At 40.5% G+C, this 18,970-nt stretch overlaps 1 protein-coding gene across 1 annotated transcript; it reads right to left on the bottom strand.

Annotated features, from left to right (window-relative positions):
• Positions 1-4,858: 4,858 nt before the first annotated feature.
• Positions 4,859-10,344, bottom strand: MRPS30 (mitochondrial ribosomal protein S30). The gene is made up of 5 exons (XM_027635268.1): positions 9,606-10,344; positions 9,220-9,365; positions 8,039-8,141; positions 6,561-6,737; positions 4,859-5,166 (listed from the first exon to the last, which is right to left on the bottom strand). The coding sequence occupies exons 1-5, from the start codon at positions 10,327-10,329 to the stop codon at positions 4,898-4,900; spliced, it is 1,419 nt and encodes a 472-aa protein (XP_027491069.1). The 5' UTR covers positions 10,330-10,344; the 3' UTR covers positions 4,859-4,897.
• Between the last annotated feature and the right edge of the window lie 8,626 nt (positions 10,345-18,970).

Below are 18,970 nucleotides of genomic sequence, written 5' to 3'. Positions count from 1 at the left end.
TTCTGTTACAAGCTACACTTTCCAACAGTGAAAACAATCCTATATTGTGTCCCTTGAGAGCAGTGATAAAGTGTACTGATTTAAAAGAATGCTGAAAGGAGAAAAAGAGAAAAGAAACAGAAGGAAGATTTCAGATCAACTCTTCTTGCTATACAACTAATGAAGTCAAGGATCACTTATTAGGAATGAGAAAGGTAATACAGAGAAGATCCTGTAGGAGATTTAGTTCAATAAATTGAACTTCAAATATCTATAAAAAAAGAAATAATGAATGCCCATTCCAAGAATACTTTAGCTAAAGACAAAACCTTCAAACTATGCAGAAACCAGGCACAATAGAAAGAGAGGATAAAAATTATTGCAGATATTTATAGGTCAATACAGCTGAGCAGACACCATAAAGCTGCTGACCTGTATAGAATTATTTATCTTTCCCATAGCATAAGCTATACTCATTTAGTACTGCAGACATAAAAAAGCATGCCAAGTGTTCTTCTGCCTCTTTGCTTTTTTCAAGGATTTTTTATACGGTTATAAATTACCTCATCATAAAGCATCTGTTACCAATGGTAAGTAGCTTACCCAGATCATCTTCAAAGCTACAGAAACAATCGATAACCTCACATATTCAAACTCCAGCTTCAAGACCAATGGGTTAGTTGCCAGGCCAAATAGCATGGCAGACTTTAGACTGGTTTCTTTCATTCTGAACTAGATATGAACAATCCCTTTAATTGTAAACTCCTGCTCCTGCGGGAGGATGTAGTGAGGTTCACAACTTCCTCCCTTTGTATCACAACATGCATTAATAAATGTATAAATAGTGTCCATATACTAACTCCTTGTAGCTTGTAATTCTTAGTCCATTTCTAGATATAGGACAGCCAGATCTTCCAAGAAACTCAGTTCTAAAAAATTATTTTACTGGGTATTTATCAAGTAAAGTTTACCCCATTTGTCAGGATACTAGAAAAGGGCTGCAGCACAACCCTTTTAACCATTACTGGCCTAGATTTACTAACATCCTCTATAGTTCATGGTCCAGGATTTCCAGAATCAGAGTAGGAGGAGCTTCTTTAATACTATACAAGAAACCCACTTTCACTGCTTCCATCAGAGGTATACTGCCAGTATATCAAGTGATCAATTGACTCTCTCACCAATAGCTGACTCCAAGAGTTGCTATTGCCTCAGAAAACCTTCATCTGCATCTGAGACAAAAGTGGGTGTCTTCTCTAATGACAAAAAAACTGAGTACAGAAGAAATAACGGGAGAGGCTTCTGCAGGACCAAAATAAGGCTATAACTGCTGAAGGTATTTCTCCTGCCCAAAAGGAAATGGAGCTGTCTATCCAAACAACTTGGTGCAACATGACCCTGTGGAGACACAAGAAACTTTCAGTCTTCCCATCTCCTCCTCTCCACTTGAATTTTCTATTCCAAGTGACCACTTGTAGTCTTATAATATGAAACAACAATACACTCAGAATTTCATGGGTCAGTTAGCCACTTGAAGGTGATAAAAGTTTTAAGCAAAATAGTTCAGTACTAGAGGAAATTCATGCCTCATTATGTAAAACCCAATTTTTAGAGTCCACTTTATGTTCCCTTGTGTTGTGCTCCAATAGGCCTAAGCAGAAACTAATACAGAAAAAAGGATCCAGACTTTGAGACTTCCATCCTGTGTTTTATAATCACCTTTTTTTTGTTTCCTTTAAACAGCAAACTCAACAATACAGAGTGCTAAAGAATGGCACTCCCACGAGACTCAGAGGAGTAAAATCATGGGAGGTTTCTGGTGAGCAAAGCTGAAGAATGGGAACACTACAGCTTCTCAGTTTTCTATTTTTTAAACATTTAGTAGGCATACAATATTTAAAAAAAAAAAAAAGCCCAAAAGAAAACAGAGCTTTTTTTACTTTATCGTTGTAAGGCAGCATTGAGCACCCTGAATAGACGAGTAAAACATAGAATCCTCAAATGCTTTGGATTGGAAGGGACCTTAAAAAACATATGATTCCAACCCACCTGCCGTAGGCAGGGACACTGCTCACTAGAACAGTGTTTAGTGACTAGAACAATGTCTAAGCCCCATCCAAACTGGACTTGGAGATGAAAGATTCTTGTACAAAGCTGCATTAGGATACATTAGGATATCTCAACTTTGTCAGTGAGTGACAAAAAAGCAGAACAACACCCATTAGTTTTTCCTCACCAGAAGGTAAAATAGTGCCACCCACTGTTTTTCCCTGTTGCAGAAAGCAGAAAGCTAAGTTGGTACTTTGCAATTGATAAAGTGCCAACTCATGCTAAGCCTTCCTCCCTCACTCCCAGCTCTGGGTTCTACTACCAGGAGACACATCTACAGTGATATTTCAGTCAATAAGAAAGCTGCAGAATGGAAAAAAGTTCTCTGAATTTGCACTATTACAGCTGAAGACACATAGGATAGACAAAACACTGAATCACTGAAAAATTAGAAGCTTTTAAACTCTGGGAGCTGGGCTTTCTTGGACTTTACATGTCAGTTTTCACAGGCACACTTTAACTGTGAGTCTCAAGCTGAAGGCAGTACCATATTGCATCAACTATAAAGACTGTGATAGGGTCAGAATATTCAACTAGTGTTTTTTCATATTCTTCCATTCATTTTGCATTGTCCCTTTAACACACTAGAGAAAAAATATCAACCGCCCCCTTTTAAACCAGGTCACATGACATTCTCTATAACCAACATACTTACCCAGTAGTTTATCATCTGTTTCTATACAGATCATTATTTTAATTCAAGGATCAGCACTTTTCAGAACTGGTAACATTCAAGCACTGTTAAGAAAAAAATCAGCATTTAAGGACTTCCTACTTCTCTTAAAACGTAACCAATACTTGTGCACATCTTACCTATTCAACTTATCCCTTTGTGGTGGAGAAAGTGGCAACACTTTCCAACATTGCAAAGTACCAGTCAAATAAGACCCTACAACTACTTCATCTGCCATTAGCAAAATACTTTGTACGCCAGCTTACAGCAGGAGGTGGGTTATTGCTCTTTCTGAAGACTAAGCAGGCCAGTATTTCAACATCAGTTATATATGACTCAGTATGGTCTCTTTAAAAAGAAACTACTTGACTCTTTACAAGAACACTGGAAAATTCCAAGGTCAGTTGCAGTGGATGAAACTACATCAAATCCTAGGCATGTTCAATTATCTCAGAACCAGATACACTTCATTGATAAGCAAACATTCCTAAACAGTCCTTGTATCTTAGCAGGGCCTGTTATAATAGGTCAAGGGGTAAGGTTTTAAACCAGAAGGTGGTCAATTCAGGCTAGATATATGGAAGATTTTTTGCAAAAAATTAGGGTAGTAAAAAAAGGTTGCTCAGAGAAGTGGTAGGTGGATGCCCCATTCCTGGAAACATTCAAGGTCAGGATAGACAGGGCTCTGAGCAACCTGATCTAATTGAAAATATTCCAGCTGATTGCAGGCTTGGGCTAAACGAGCTTCAATGGCCCCTTCCAACCCAAACTACTCTATATTTCTATGATGTTGTAGCTTATGAATCAAAGATCCTTGCTGTGGTTGGGGCTCAGCTGTGGTCTACTAAAAACACCCATAAAACATCCAAGTATCAGCAACGAAAACATCAAGATATCTACAGATGAAATCAAAGGCTAAAGGGAAAACTGTACACTCCAAATGCATTTGAGAGTACTCAGCGTGATTCTGGAGGTGACAATGTAAAAATGTGTATGCATGTTTACAACGCAATCTTTGGAAGCAACTTTCATCATAACTCCTGCTCCATGTCTAGAAATTTCCCTTACTATACAATTAAATTGCCAACCATACACTTTTAAGAAACGCTTTTTATTCTGAACTCACTTTCTCTTTAGAATGTATAAGCATTTAACTTCTCTCAGGCACAAAATTAGAAATTTATCGTCTGTGATAAATATCAAGACAGCAGTTTCCTAGTGATACTATCAGATGGTCACATAAATTCACACTTTGCTGTGACAGTTCAATATAAACCTGTGGATCTGCTAAAAGCACTCGTGTAGAGCAACAGGCTTTTAACAGTAAATAAAAGACATTCAGGTACTCTGGACATTTATTTGTCAGTGTATAGTAGTATACATTAAAAAGAAATAAGGCCCAAATAACATAAAATATGTTGTGGTAGGGGAAAACAGTTTTTCCCCTGAAGTTATAAAATGGTAGAACCCCAGGGGGTGGTGACCCTTGGGGTTTGAGCCAATGAGCACTTCTGCAAAATATAAACATATCACAAGCAGACTGGAAAAGAAAGTAGTGGTAGTTGTTGAAGAAGTAGCCATGTTGTGAAAGCCATGAGCTGAGGGGCAGGAGCCCCGTTGCAGGGCTACAGGGACTTGGAACAGTGTTAAACTGGGTCAGGTTCTGTAGCTGAGAGCTGAAGGAGTTTTCTCCACCATGAGCAGCAGAAGCGGCGGCAAAAACAACACTGGCCGGAGAAAGTGGCAGAGAGCCAAGAGATATTTTGGAAGGGAGAAGAGATTTGATCCATTGTAAATACTGTTTTGTCATGATAGAAATAGTTAAGATTGTATATAATTTATTGTAGTATTTATTTTGTACAGTCATTGTAATATATTCCCTTCCCCCCCCATATTGAGTCTCGTGTGTTTGTCTGGAAAACCCATCTCACACTGGGTTGAGATGTGGGAGGGGGGCTTGGACTAGAGAAGTGGATTTTAGAGTTCTCAAACCATGACACCCAAATAACATAAAATATGTATACAGTGTTTGCTAGAAAAACACCTAACTAAAAATAAGGCATATTCTAGCTCATACTTCATGGAGTTACAATGAAGTTCAGGCACATACAAAGCAACACTTTATTGATTAATGATTTACAACTCTTTTGGTCTATTTAGTAGAAAACGAACCAAATGAAGCAGGACTTCATCATTAAAATCTTTCACATTACCATCTTCCACAACATCATACAATGGCTTACTCTCTGTACCCCAACAGATATTCTTTCGAGGGTTATTTTTAATAGTTTCTGCTGTTAGCGCTAAAGTATTTAGCTGGTAACAAAAGAAAGCAAAGTATTTTCCATCAGTCACTACTGCTTGTGACACAAAAGGACGAGTCACATCTGCTTCACTCCAGAATCCTACAAAATAAACAAATACAACTAGTTATACAGGGCTTGAAATTTCTATCGGCACACATATCTAAACCCCAGTCCTGAAATACAGAAAAGTACTGGGAATTGCAGCAGCTGCTTAGTAGGGGAAAAGTCCTGTTTGCTTTTTTCATACAGACTAAACAAAACACAAGTAGCAACAAAGGGTATGTCTAAGATGTGGACATACTTGTGTTTTGCACACAGTTCCCTATCACCAACTGATAAAAACCACTTGCTGATCAGCCAAGTGACTTCTCCCAATCAGTTAAGCAACTAATGCATCCAAAGTCCTGCAAATGAGCTGAGGGAAAATGTCTTTCAACTATTCCATGCTGCTCAAGGGCATGAACATTTGTTACATGATAGAAGCATGCACATATATCCATGAACATAACTTACTAGAGTTACCAACCAACACCAAGAACACTCTGTCAGTATTAATGCTTCAAACAACCTCCAGTAAGCATTATTAGTATTTTTTAAATATTTTTCTATTTATCCATGCATTACATTTATGCACTAGAACAGTAATATTCTTAAAAAATACTTGTATCATGTGCGATGAACAATGTTAGAAACTGTTACAGAAAAAAAAAAGTCACAGATTTGAACCATGCTGCCCTTTTAACTCGTGATGTATTTACAGCAGCAACCAGCTCTGAAGTCAAGATTTACTTGACTTCAACAATTTAGGTCCACAAAGTTAAGTCAAGCTTTCTAAGACACTGTCACATAAAAAATTTGATGCAGAGCCAGAAATATACATCATAGTCAAAGGATTTTCTTTCATGTGCTGTTTCTAAAGTAAAACTACAAACCATCAGGTATCTTACAGTAACACTAGACAGTCATTATATTTACGAGAATAAGCAAAAGACTGATCTGATCTATCCATCCAGGTCTTCTGGGAGTTTTAGACCAAAGTAGGCAAAAAACCTAAAGTAAGGCTGCTGACATTTTTCTTTCACTCACTGTGGTTTCATAGAATTGCAGAACTACAAAAAGAGGGGCTAAGCAACATAGTTGTTTCAGAGGAAAAAACCCAAAACTGCTTGATACCTACCACATTTCCCAGTAACTACAGTGGAAAGAGCAAGTGAAAGAAGAATTGAGGTTTTTGCAAAGGTTTAGCATTATATATGAAAAAATATTTTTCTCTGTAATTAATTCCCCCTGAAACAAAGTACTCAAAGACAAAGTTTTAACTCTCTTTTGTAAGGTTTGCTTCATTTATTAGTTCAATTAAATCTGTAAAGACCTACTTAAAAGATGGTCTTCAGAAGCAAAATCATGAGAAAAAGGGGGTGGTGAGAAAAGGTTAAAGAACTTTACAGCAGGCATTCAGAACCAGGAAGAATTTGTAAAGTTGACTGTCTCACCTTGATACATTGCTTGTGCTGCTGTCCATGCAAAGAGACTGGCAATACCATTTGATCGATAAACAACTTCAATCTGATCCTCAAGGCGAGCTTTTATGAGCCTCTCCCGCTTCAGTCTATCAGGAATAAGATGAAACTGGGTATGTCCGTAACAGCAAGGATCTGCCACCTTCGATCCTGTGTTCCCCAAAATGAAAAAATCAGAAAGAGAGAGAACGCTTTTATTATGCACACAAATACATCTTCAGTATCAGATTCTAAATGTAACGTTTGAACCTCTACTGTAGATCTGTGTAAATGTTGAGATTCTGGGTGAGACTGGAGGAGCTGCCCAATTCCAAAAGGTAAGAGTTCACATAATAAAATGCCTCTGAAGAGATGTATCAAAATTCAAAGGTAGTTTTCTGTTAATTTTCTATTCAGCTCAATTCTTTCAAGAAAATCTGGACACACAACACCATGTGCAGGAGGATGCTACTCCCCACTGCCTAACTGACATGAAATCTCAATAGAGATTTATATACTGCATATATTTATAGAGTATACCTACATATGCAGCCTCATCTCCTCGGATGGTAAGACTGATGGAGAGATAGACAACAGGTTAGCAAAGGCATATAGTGCTTTCAGAAAACTCCATAAAAGAGTATGGTGTAATAAACACCTGAAGAAAAGTACAAAGATCAGTGTTTACAGAGCCACAGTGCTGTCTACTCTTTTGTATGGATCCGAATCATGGGTCATCTACCGCCACCACCTGCGACTCCTAGAACACTTCCATCAATGCTGTCTCTGTACAATCCTAAACATCCACTGGTCAGATTATGTGACCAATACATCTGTTCTAGAACAAGCAGCAGCCACAAGTATTGAGGCCATGTTGCTGAGAACACAGCTGCGTTGGGCAGGACACGTCTCAAGGATGAAGGACCACCGCCTCTCTAAGATCTTGCTCTATGGTGAACTTGCCACCGGCTGCCGCAAGAGAGGAGCCCCGAAGAAAAGATACAAGGACTCCCTGAAACAACATCTCAGCCTTGGCCATATTGATCAACATAACTGGTCTACTCTGGCCTCCAATCGGGAGGCCTGGAGACACACCATCTATAATGCTGCTGATGCTTTTGAGAACGCACAGAGGATCACCCTTGAGGAGAAAAGACAACGCAGAAAGAATTGTGTCTTGCACAATTTACCATCTAAGGAGCCTTTCTGCTGTGCGTTTTGCAATCGGACATGTCTATCTCGCAATGGCCTTATTAGCCACCAGCATGCTTGTAACAAATGTGGATAGAGCCTTTCCCAAATCTTCGTTTGTGAAGCCTAGCCATGATGACAGCTACATATAAAAATACACAACTTTTTTCAGTTGGTGGGAAAAGAAGAATTTAGGTGGGGGTTTTTTGGGTATTGGTTTTTGTTGTTGGATTTTTTTTTACAAAAAAAAAAGTTAACATTTCATGATTAGAAGCTCTTACCTATATATACCTTATTTTCGTACTGCTTTTTGAACAACGGCAGTTTGGATGGTTTGTGGTTAATAACAGGAACATCTCCCAGATTTGAATCCAGGGGTACAACCTTGAAGGCAGCAGAAGAAAGAAAAACCATTATGTAAGTCACGTTTCTGACATCAAGCTTTACATATTACAGTACTTTCTGGTCAGACAACAGAAAGTGCAAATCTTGCTTACATACACCATATAGATAACCTCAACTGAAACTCATTTTTTGCAACAGAACCTTTTGTCTTGTGATGGGTGGTAGCACAGTCATCCTACACTGAAGTCTTATTTTTCTGCAAAATATGAAATCAATGTGAGAAATGATGCTACCAAAGTTGCCAATTGGTACTATCTTCAAAACCACAATCTGCTTCTGTAGAAAAACAGCTAAAACATTTCTAGCAGTAGCCAATAAACTAACTTGAACTGGCAGAGTGAGTTTACAGATTCGGTGTTCTGCATTGTACATTTTTAATTGCCCAGACAGTTCTTCCAGAATGCCAAGTTTTGTAGCATCTGACAGTACTAACTTAAGCAAACTGTACAACTACTTTATTAATAAAGGTTCTGCGTTTACAGAAAGCGCAGTAGTTTTTTGTTTCCGTTTTTTAACAGAACAACCAGACCCACACTGCCTACACAACTATCATTGTACAAACCTGCAAGAAAAACACTAGTATATTGAAACAAAATATACTTCCAGGAAACTGAGCATTCAAGAAAATAACTGTTAATCAGTATCAAGAAGCAAGAGAGCTCACACTCAGATTATAAGTGCTTTCTCTTACTCCATTCTGTTCTTCACCATTCCTAAAGTACTATTCTTCCCCACTGAAAAGAGTACATTTCACAACACATTCCTTATTTATGCCTCCACTTCCAAGCATAAAATGTTAAAAACTGAATTTAATTAAATGAATCAATGTGCAATTTAAAGTGTAGAGAGGATCAACTTAGAGTTCAGGAGACTGTCTCAATATCTACAAAGCAATTACCACAGGGTAGTAAGGGAGCTAAGACTTGCAAAACACACTAATGTGCCACATGTCTGAAAAAACAGTTATTCCACACAGTACCTGCTGCATGGTTTCAGTGGCTGCCTGAAACAAAAATGAAAATGAATGTTATTAATTTGCTGTTGGAAACATGCCCACCTGGGGAAGCTGCTTTGGCACACGGATCTGGAGGTGTGGCTTATCGTCTATCTGGAATCGCACAGGATCAACTCTACCCTTCCGATGTCCATGAGCAACAACTTCCTCACCATGATGCCAGTAATAGTTAACTTCGGGCTTTAGATCTGAAACGGAAAAGAATACAGAAAAATGGTGATTGCCCCTGGGCATTTGAAACTCTCCCAATTCTTTTGCTGCAGCCAAACACAACATCCCTAATCCAAACAGAATGATGGAGACAAATTACTAGTGATGGCCTGAACATCCGATCTGAACAGCTAAGCCAGCGACACTGCTGCTGGCTGGGACTGACCCCACTGCCCTAAGGCTCCCACGTCCCCTTCTCTGTCAGCCCCACTCCGCACCGAGGGAGGAGGTCGCCAGCAGCGGATTGTGGCCGGACAGGAACGCGGCGAGGGTGGAAACGAGCTGCGTGAGGAAGGGACCGGGCGTGTGCTCCTGGTCACGGTACAGGAACGGCCGCTTTTTGTTCTGATAGAAGCTCTCCTGCAGGAGGGCGTCGCAGGCCAGGGAGCGCAGCTCGCCCATATCCAGGGGTGGGAGCGCTCCCGCCGCGGGCTCCAGGCTTGTCGTAGTCCCCGAGGTTGTCGCAGCCCCCAGTGCTCCCGCTCCCGGGTCTCCGCCGGCCTTGGGCGCCGCTTCCGCCGCCACCGCTCCCGGGGGCACGCCCGGCACGAACACAGTGTTGGTGAAGCTGCGGTACCAGCGGTCAGCGTTGAGAGCGAAGGTCTGCGGATACACCATGTACTTGGGCCGCTGCAGCTTCTCGTACAGCCGCAGTTTCTCCTCCACCGTGGCCGCAGCGTGCACTCGCTGCTTGAAGTTCTCCCGGCGCCGCTGCTGGGCCGCCTTGCTCTTGGCCGTGATGGACGCCACCACAGGCGGGTAGACGGGGCCGGAGGCTAGCGAGGGGCTGTTGGGCTCGGCCTGCGAGAACCAGCGGCGGCCGGGCCGCAGCAGCCGCCGCGCCCCCAGCGCCGCCATCTCTGGAGCTGCGGGACGGGGAGGGGCGGAGCGGGAAACCGCGACACCTAATTGTCCACTGGGAATCACGTGGTAGACAGTCATCCAATGGGCGAGCGGCTCCTCCTCTGGCGGTGCCGCCGGGGCAGGAAGAGACGGGGGCCTTTGGTAGTCACGTGACTTGATGGCGTCCATTCCCGACGCGGTACGGCACGGCGGGGCTCATGCGCATGCGCAAAAGAGGAATATGTGCCGTCCCTACACCGGAACTACAACTCCCAGGATGCACAGCCGGGACGACCCGGAAGTGTCGGGTGGGGCCGTTATACCGCCCAGAGAGCCGCAGAGTCAGTTCGGAGTTTGGAAAAGACCTTTTGGGATCATCGAGTCCAAGCTGTGACCGCACACCAGCTTGTCAAGGAGACCGTGGCACTCAGTGCCGCGTCCATTCTTTTCTTAGGCACTCCCAGGGACAGTGACGCCACATCCTCTCTGTGCAGTCTATTTTAATGTCCAGTCACTCTTTCATTGAAGAAATTCTTCCTACTGTCCAACCTAAACCGCCCCTGGCACAGCTTAAGGCTGTATCCTATTGCTCTGTTACCCACTGTGAAATCTCGAAGGAGCCTTTACCTGCTTCCACTCGAGAGAAGAACACTTTGGACCCAGTTTTCCAAAGGTCTGGATCTCGAGTAGCGCGTTCCAGCTGCAGGGAAGGGCCCTCTGTGCAGGACAGTGGGTGCCCACAGCACTGAGTGTAAACTGAAACGACCGATTGTCAGAACCTTCTGAGCCGACAGAGTCTGGCTTTAATAAAGGAATTCAACCCTGCTAAATATGATCTGTTACAACCTTTGTTTGTGAAACGAAATAAGCTAAAATTGGCATGCTGATACTGCAAGAGTGCCACAGTAACTGCATGTTCATCTTCGAGACACTTCAATAGCTAAGGAGTTCTCTTTGGTGGACAGATGAATTTCACTATTTATTCTTAAAACTTCCTTCATTTTTTTTTTTTTAACTTGATGATTTGCAGTATTCTTGGGAGATTGGTTAGGTTTTTTCCCTGTATTTCCATGAAACATGACTAGGAATGGAAGTTATGGGTGGAATTGGGACAGGAGTTACATTACATGCATCCCGAATAATCTGCCTTCTTTCCTTAACTTCATTTTAGCGTTCTGCTGAATTGCTGATCACTTCTTCAGTGGTGGAATTTTTGGAATTTGGAGGAAATTTTGGAATACATGACGAGGATGTAAACACAGAGTTTGGATTGAGATTTTCAAAGAATGTAGAATATAAAACCATCATCTTCTTTAAGAGGAAGAAAAATAGAAATTATTGTTCATGCATAGCTAAAGAAAAGCTGTCCTTTAGCTTAAGATTTACAATGTATGTTATAAAAGACAGATTTAAATGTTAAATTGCAACTCAGTTAAGTATCGAGTATTTAAAATTTTGATGTTTTAATTTTGAAACTAGCCTCTCTTTACTAGATGGGTAAAGGGAGAAGGCCTTAGATCAGATGATTGACCGTTTAGGAAGCAACCACCCTCCTTTTCTTGATTCCACATACTGCAGTCTCCAAGGGCATATGCATGTGCCTGTTTTTCTCTTGACTGATAAAGGACACTGACCAGATGTGGCAAAGGAAAAGATACTGAATCTCTTCCCTTGTGATCACGGCCAGCCATGTCAAACTTACAGAAGCTGTTAGGGAAAATCACCATGTACTGTTCTTGGGCACTTTGCACCTCCTCTTTCAAAATTTGTCTCCTTTGCTAATTATAAATATTCTTCTCATTTCATATTTAAGTGTATTCATGGTCAATTTATACACACTTGTCACCGTGCCAGCATTGTCCTTTAGTTTAATTAGCTTTTTGTTCTCTTTGATGTTGGCCTTTTAAAATATTGATGGAGACCAGTCGTATCACCTCTCGGTCCTCATTGACAGAGGCTCTTCTCACACAGGCAGATCTCCATTACCCTGATCATCTTAACAGCCATTTCTTGCATTCCCTCCAGTTTTGCAGTTCTCTCAGGGATATGTGACCATACGGAACCCGTTAATTCCTACAAGGGACTGTATTACCTACACCAGGATTACTAACATTTTGCCACTGCTAAAAATCTTTGTCATCATGTTGTCAAATCAGAATTGCCTGCCTTGCTGCGATACGATACTGTGAGCAACTTTCGTATGGGATATTGTAAACCTTCAAGAAGTTCAATACAAAAACTGAATATAACTGATGAACTAAGTGAATGTTTAAAAGACCATTTTAATTTTCTCTACTTTGTTCAAGGGCTGATAGCAACTATAACATTGGGTAAGAGATGTCAGGAACCAATGCTATGCTTTAACCTACACTTAGAATCTCTGATTTACTGATGTTCTGATCACGGTTTAATTTTATTTGCTTGGTGTACCTTGTAGTATCATTCATCCTGAGGCAGGAGCTGCAAGGGCTTGGATAAAATGTCCCAATAGACAACCTGGGTAAAGGTACTGGGGTGCTTTGCTGCCAGCTCTGTCATAAGCTTTTGATTGAAGTATATTATGCAGCCATAGGTCACTTGGTTCAAAAAAGCAAAATGACAATTAAGAAAGGATCTATTGTCCTTCTCTACTGACTTAAAGTGCAGTATCCAAATTATCCTAAACCTACAAACCCAGAGCATCGTTGTGATGGTTAAATGAACGGTTAAAGAGGGCCTGGATTAGAAAGCTTATCCTGCCTAAATTGTTCAGTACAGATGCTAAGGCAGATGTCATAGCCTTACATCTCTAAAATTGAAACTAGAAAAAAGCCCTGTATCTCAGTTCCAATATGAAGGTCATCAGTTTGAAGCCAAAAAGTAGTTCAGAAACTAGTGCAGTTCACCTTCTTGAATCTACTCTGTAGGAAGCGATGACATACATATTCTTTTTCTGAAACTTAGAAATGAGACAGAGTACACTCAATGTACTCATTTAGAGATGAGGTTTCATAGACGTTAATTACTGGGCAAGCTTGGTATCTCCTGTATGCAAGTGTAGAAGCTGCTTAAGTGCAGATACTTCTTCAGTAATCTTCACCAGAAGTGCAGGTACAATCCAAATGGATCACAGGGATTGTATAATAGAGGTGTATCTTATCCAAGACCTAGCAGGAGATGTAAGGTCTGAGTCTGCTTTACTTGGCCGTGGTGGGGTTGCTCTGTGTCCCATGGGAGTCATTGCCAGATCTGCAACCACTGAGAAAAGGTTCAGTCCTTCCACCTGCTAAGCCATTTGTTCCATACCTGTGCTATGGTGCTGGTACCATGCACCTTCTCAGAGACCTACATCTTATTTTAGAAGGTAAGGAAAGGAGTTAACAGTGAAACTGAAGCTCTTCAAATTAGGAAGCTTCAGAAGGTAGCCACAGGCTAGGCATGAATTTTCTTGAGTAACAAAAGATACTGTAGTTTGATTCTAAAGCAGTGATCCTGGAATCATAGAATCAGCCAGGTTGGAAAGGACCTCTGAGATGGCAGACCCTCAGCACATATGAGGACATGCTGAGGATTGATGATGTCCTGCTCTAGTTCTCTTAGAAAGTTGGTCCAGAGGTAAGCCAAAAAACATGTTAGAAGTCAGTGCAGGAAAGTTCATAGTCAAAAAAGTCTCTTGACTCTTGACTCTAACCTGTGATAAACAAGGTTACTAATCAGTACCAGGTGTTCCTCTTGTAATAGTATGTCAAGACCTTTGAGGAAGAGTGAACCTCCACTGTATAAACATTGCATCCTACACCTGTATAATAAATAAAGTGATTCTTCATCTGATGTCAGTTAAGTTGTAGACAGGACTGGCACTCTGAAGCTCTTAGAAGTACTTGCTGAGTGTCTTGTACTCTTTAACGGTACCAGGCAGACATATAACTTTCTACCAACTGAGTTTTATTTTAAAAGTTCTGCAGCTTAGTTAGTCTCTCAATCTGGGGACAGGTGTTGGACAAGGCATATCCTTACTTTTTGGTGCTCATCCTGGAGGGTGAGAATCAGATGTCAGAAAACCAGGAATATCTCCAGGTTTAACCAGTTAAGGGTAAATTCTCTGCCTAGCCATTTATTTTGTTTGTGACTCAGGGCTAGGTCCACAAAAGAACTTCTGTGGGGTCTCTGCTTCACCCTCTCGAGCTTAAAGGTTTGACTAGTGGGGAACACATCTTTTTGTTGCCAAAGTTAATGGACTAACCAAAAATGTACAGCATATTTCAAAACTGAAAAGAATAGATCTCTCCAGGAGATCTTTTAAAAGTTTAAAAGTTCATTATTTTTCAGAGAAAATATGATACTGAATATTCCAGCTTAGGTAACATCAGTGGGACTGCATGCTCCATGTAAAACTCCACATACTGCAACAGACACAATCTTAACAATCTGAGAAGATGTTCATTATTTTACAACTTATATCTTTGGCTTATTTTAAAAGATATTATATGCTACAACAACAGCTACCAGATGATAACATAATGCAGTTTGTAGCATAGATACATACCATAGGGAAAAGCCATTATTGTCTTTACTAAGTGAAATCTGTGGATAAAGACATCTTTCTTATACAATTTTCAAATATTTTATAGGAATATAAAATGCATTATTTGACAGACTGAAGTATGCTGTTATGTATCCTTCAAAATTAAAGTACTACTAGAACTGTATAGCATTCAAAACAGCATCAGTTAGAATTAAGTTTGCATTATGTTTCAACTGCTATTTTCATGTAGTTTATCAAACAAATTCCTTTTGGGCTAAAATGGCCTAATGTTCTTCTACAGATCAAAGATCTTACCACACACACCACCACTCCCCATTTCCCATTTAAAGCAAAATCAAAGCACATTTGTTACAGGACTATGGAAATGACAGGGCTGGGGGAGGGGGCTGTGTTTCTAACTAAAGCTTTGTTTTAATTAGGAAAACAAGTTAAAAGAATTAACTTCAAAGTTGGACCACTTTCTAGTTCTTATGTGAGAGTTAAGAGTCCAGATGAATTTAATGAAAACTCCTTGTCTCAAGGCAAGGAGACTTCCAACTGGGAATTCAAAAGGTGCACAGGCACTTTCTGCCCTCTGTGGCTCTACATACCATTACAGAAGGGCAGTTGAGAATGGTGATATTTAAGACCACTCTGACTTCATAAGGCCATATAGATAAAAGCTTATCTTGAAGATATGCTTAGTCAAAGCTTAGTTTCACTGGGCATCAAGCCCATTACCTAAAAAAAAAAACCAAAAGAAAAAACAGTAGAAATCCTTTGGGAAAACTAGACTTCTTAGTCAGTTTTATATAATATTTCAGTGCTATTGTAGCAATTACAGAAGAATATCTCACATATTCCCTGTGCATTTTGGGGAACATCTAAGTAGTGGGCATCCCATATGGACTGTTTCAGGCTATTGCATACAGTTTTCCCAAGGTCTGTTTTGTATGTACATAAAATCCATCTAATTTCAACCCCTACTCTTCGAGATAACTTAGTGCTAAACAAAAAATCTTTATTGTGAAATTAATAAGAAGGATTTTCTGAAAGAAACAAATTATTTGACAGGAGGAAATAATATACTGTAATTTTGAAAGGTGTGATAGCTAAGTGATAATTCAACATTTGCAGTAAGAGGGTTTGTCATTTGCACAGTTAAAATATTCAGCTGGTGAAAGATGTGTGCTTTTATGATAAAACTTGTGGAGCCAACCATAGGGTTCAAAAGATCATGCAAAGAGAAGACTGATGAGTAGATTTGGTTCAGTATGATAATGAAGGACTGGGCGTAGACCACGAGTGTTACAGAATAAAGCTGTATTTATGTACATAAATATTATTATAGTACAGTATTACTGAGGTGGCAAGGGTGCGTTTGTTCTTGAAAGGTGTTATGAAGGTGGAATTTGAAGAACTGTGGGAAAGGCTTTACTGAAGTCCAGGTGGACAACATCCACAGCCTTTCCTTCATCCACTAAGTGGGTCACCCTGTCATAGAGGAGAGCACATTGGTAAAGCAGGACCTGCCTTTCCTAGACCCATCTGGCAGGGCCTGATCCCCTGGTTGTACTTCACGCACTGTGTAATTGCACACAAGATGATCTGTTCCATAACCTTGCCTGGCACTGAGATCAGACTAACAGGCTTGTTTTTTCACTGGATCCTCCTTCCAGTCCTTCTTGTGGATGGGCATCACATTGGCTAACCCTCACTCATCTGGGACCTCCCTGATTAATCAGGACTGCTGGTAAATCATGAAGAGTGGCTTGGTGAGCTCTTCTGCTAGCTCTGTCAGTAGCCTCAGGTGGATCCCATCCAACACCATAGACTTGTGAGTGTCTAGGTGGCTCAGCAGGTCACTAACTACTTCCTTCTGGATTATGGGAGATTTATTCTGCACCCCGTTCCTGTCTACCAGCTTAGGGGTCTGAGTACCCTGAGGATAACTGGTCCTTCTGTTAAAGATTGTAGCAAAAAAAGACATTAAGTGCCTCGGCCTTTTCCTCATCCTTCATGACAGTGTTTCCCTCTGCATCTAATAAAGGTTGGAGATTCTCCTTGGCCCGCTTTTTGTTATTAATTTATTTGTAAAAACATTTTTTTGTTATCTTTTACCGTGGTGTTGAGATGGACTTCTAGCTGGGCTTTCACCTTTCTGATTTTCTCTCTGCATGACCTAACAACATCCTTGTACTCTTCCTGAGTTTCCTGCCCTTTCTTCCAAGGGTCATAAACCCCCTTTTATTTTTTTCCCCTGAGTCCTAGTCAAAGCTCTCTGTTCAGCCTGGCCAGTCCTCTTCCCCACTGCCAGCTAAGAGCTGAGAAGAGCGTCTCACTGATACATCTCACATCAGAATAATAGGTTACACATGTACTAGTACAGCATCTGGCATGGACAGGATATCTACATACTGTGAACCTGGTTTAGCTCCCAAAGCAAGAGATCCATACAACTCATTGGAAATGTTCCCTGCCCATGCCTAGCAGCTACCTAGGAGAGTCCAGATCAGGGGCTGGTCTGGCAGGTCGGTAATTCAAATATTTGAGCTCGAACAATAAAAACAAGCCCTGGAGGAGGTGAGTTTTCTGTTATAGATAATAATTTGGTTTCTCTACATATCTTTCATCTTTCATTGTCCAGATTTCTCTTTAAGACACATTTCTATCAGTTCTTTCAGTGACTGAGCAGTTTAGACTTTATTATACTCGCTAATGTGAGAGAAGCACATTTTAGTATTACTCATCTTACCTAACTTCAATTGTCACAGTTAGACAATCTAACTAACAAGCCAGAGAGTGAAAAGCACCTAAAGGGTGATTTGTTCCATCCTTTCTTAACAATTTTTTTTTCAATGAGGATTACATCACTCCCTGGAGGGAGCTAAGTCCCTACTGAAACAGAGCCCATCTTTCCGAGGAAAGTAACTCTTGAGCTTAAGTCATGGATTTAGAGAGAAAACTGTAAGTTGTTATTGCAGTATTTGCAGTGTTTTATGATACAGCTTTATTTGCAGACTGCAGAATCACTTCTTTATGACAACTTTTGTTTTGGAGTATAACAACAGAAGGGGCAATTATGTTTGAAAAATTAAGAGGCAGCCACTATTTGATGAAAAGCCAGTACTGCTTAATGTATTAGAACTTTCAGAAAGAGAATGAATTAAGTCTAAAATAACCTGTTGCTGTACTACAAACATGCTTCGAGATATAATGTGAAGGGCTGTGAGAAGAGCAATACCACTAGATGTCGCCATCCTTCCACCCAAAATTCATCAGCAACCGGCCTCATAAAATCTAAAGTCATGATTTGCCAGCTCTGTTGCTTTATATTGCCATCAAAAGTTATGTGGTATCATTTGTTTCTGATGGCATGGTATTTAGATAGTTCTAAAATCCTAATTCTCAGGTGAAAACCTGGTTTTGGGGTTGAGGCTAGCCCAGATTCATGAATCTAAGAGGAAACACTGATGGTTAAGTTCACCCAATAATGCTACTGCAGCTCAGTCCAGCTGGCAGTGCATTGTTGGAGAGTATGAAGTCAAGATCCTATTCCCATCTCTTCTACTGATGTACTGTATGACTTTGGCAAGCCATTTCACCTTAGCTTTTCTGTTTTCAGTTTACTATAAACACTAGTTTCTTCCGTCCAGGAACTAAACACAGAAATCTTGTTTGTTGGAACATCTTTATCTTAATTCAGTGACAGGTATTGCACAAATGGTCTGAAAAAAATGGTCATATAGATCCAGCTGAGAAAAATGCTGGAGGGAGATATCCACTCCCTAATCTAGGCTTACTTATTATCCCACATACTGAGCAATCACTGAAACTTTCCTGGAGCTGGGATTAGTGGACTTGTTGGATGTGCTTAGTACAGGACATCTGAAGTCATCAGTTCCTGCTCCCTCTCATATTATTCAATGAATAACATTGCATTCAGGTTTAAGTTTGTAGTATCATATTGGATAGAGATAGGAGCTGAATTAAATTCATCTCCTGGATAAGCCAGTCCTCTTTTATCTGCTCTGATCCAGGGTGGAGTCTCCTACCTATTTTTTTTTTTTTCACACTTTCACAGAAATACAGTTAAGTGGAACTTTATAAAAATGCCTCATTGACAGGATCTCTTATTTTCTCATGGATAGATCCACTCATTTGGAGCTTAAGGGGAAATACTTACTCTCACCTTTAACAGGACAAGGGAGCAAATGCAACCTTCCCTGCATTTGA

The sequence above is a fragment of the Corapipo altera genome, unplaced genomic scaffold, assembly GCF_003945725.1.
Source record: "Corapipo altera isolate COAL_440 unplaced genomic scaffold, ASM394572v1 61411, whole genome shotgun sequence".
Classification (NCBI taxonomy): Eukaryota; Metazoa; Chordata; class Aves; order Passeriformes; family Pipridae; genus Corapipo; species Corapipo altera.
The sequence above is the reverse complement of the archived record's forward strand: the minus strand, read 5'-3'. Positions and strand labels throughout refer to the sequence as shown.

Bases quoted from the DNA above. Each gene is read 5' to 3' on its own strand.
- MRPS30 (XM_027635268.1), bottom strand. From the start codon at position 10,329: ATGACTGTCTACCACGTGATTCCCAGTGGACAATTAGGTGTCGCGGTT. The intron at 8,142-9,219 runs GTGGGCATGTTT...GCTGCCTTCAAG, and splicing joins TGCCAAAGCAGCTTCCCCAG to GTTGTACCCCTGGATTCAAA. The intron at 5,167-6,560 runs GTGAGACAGTCA...TTTATTTTGTAG, and splicing joins AGCACAAGCAATGTATCAAG to GATTCTGGAGTGAAGCAGAT.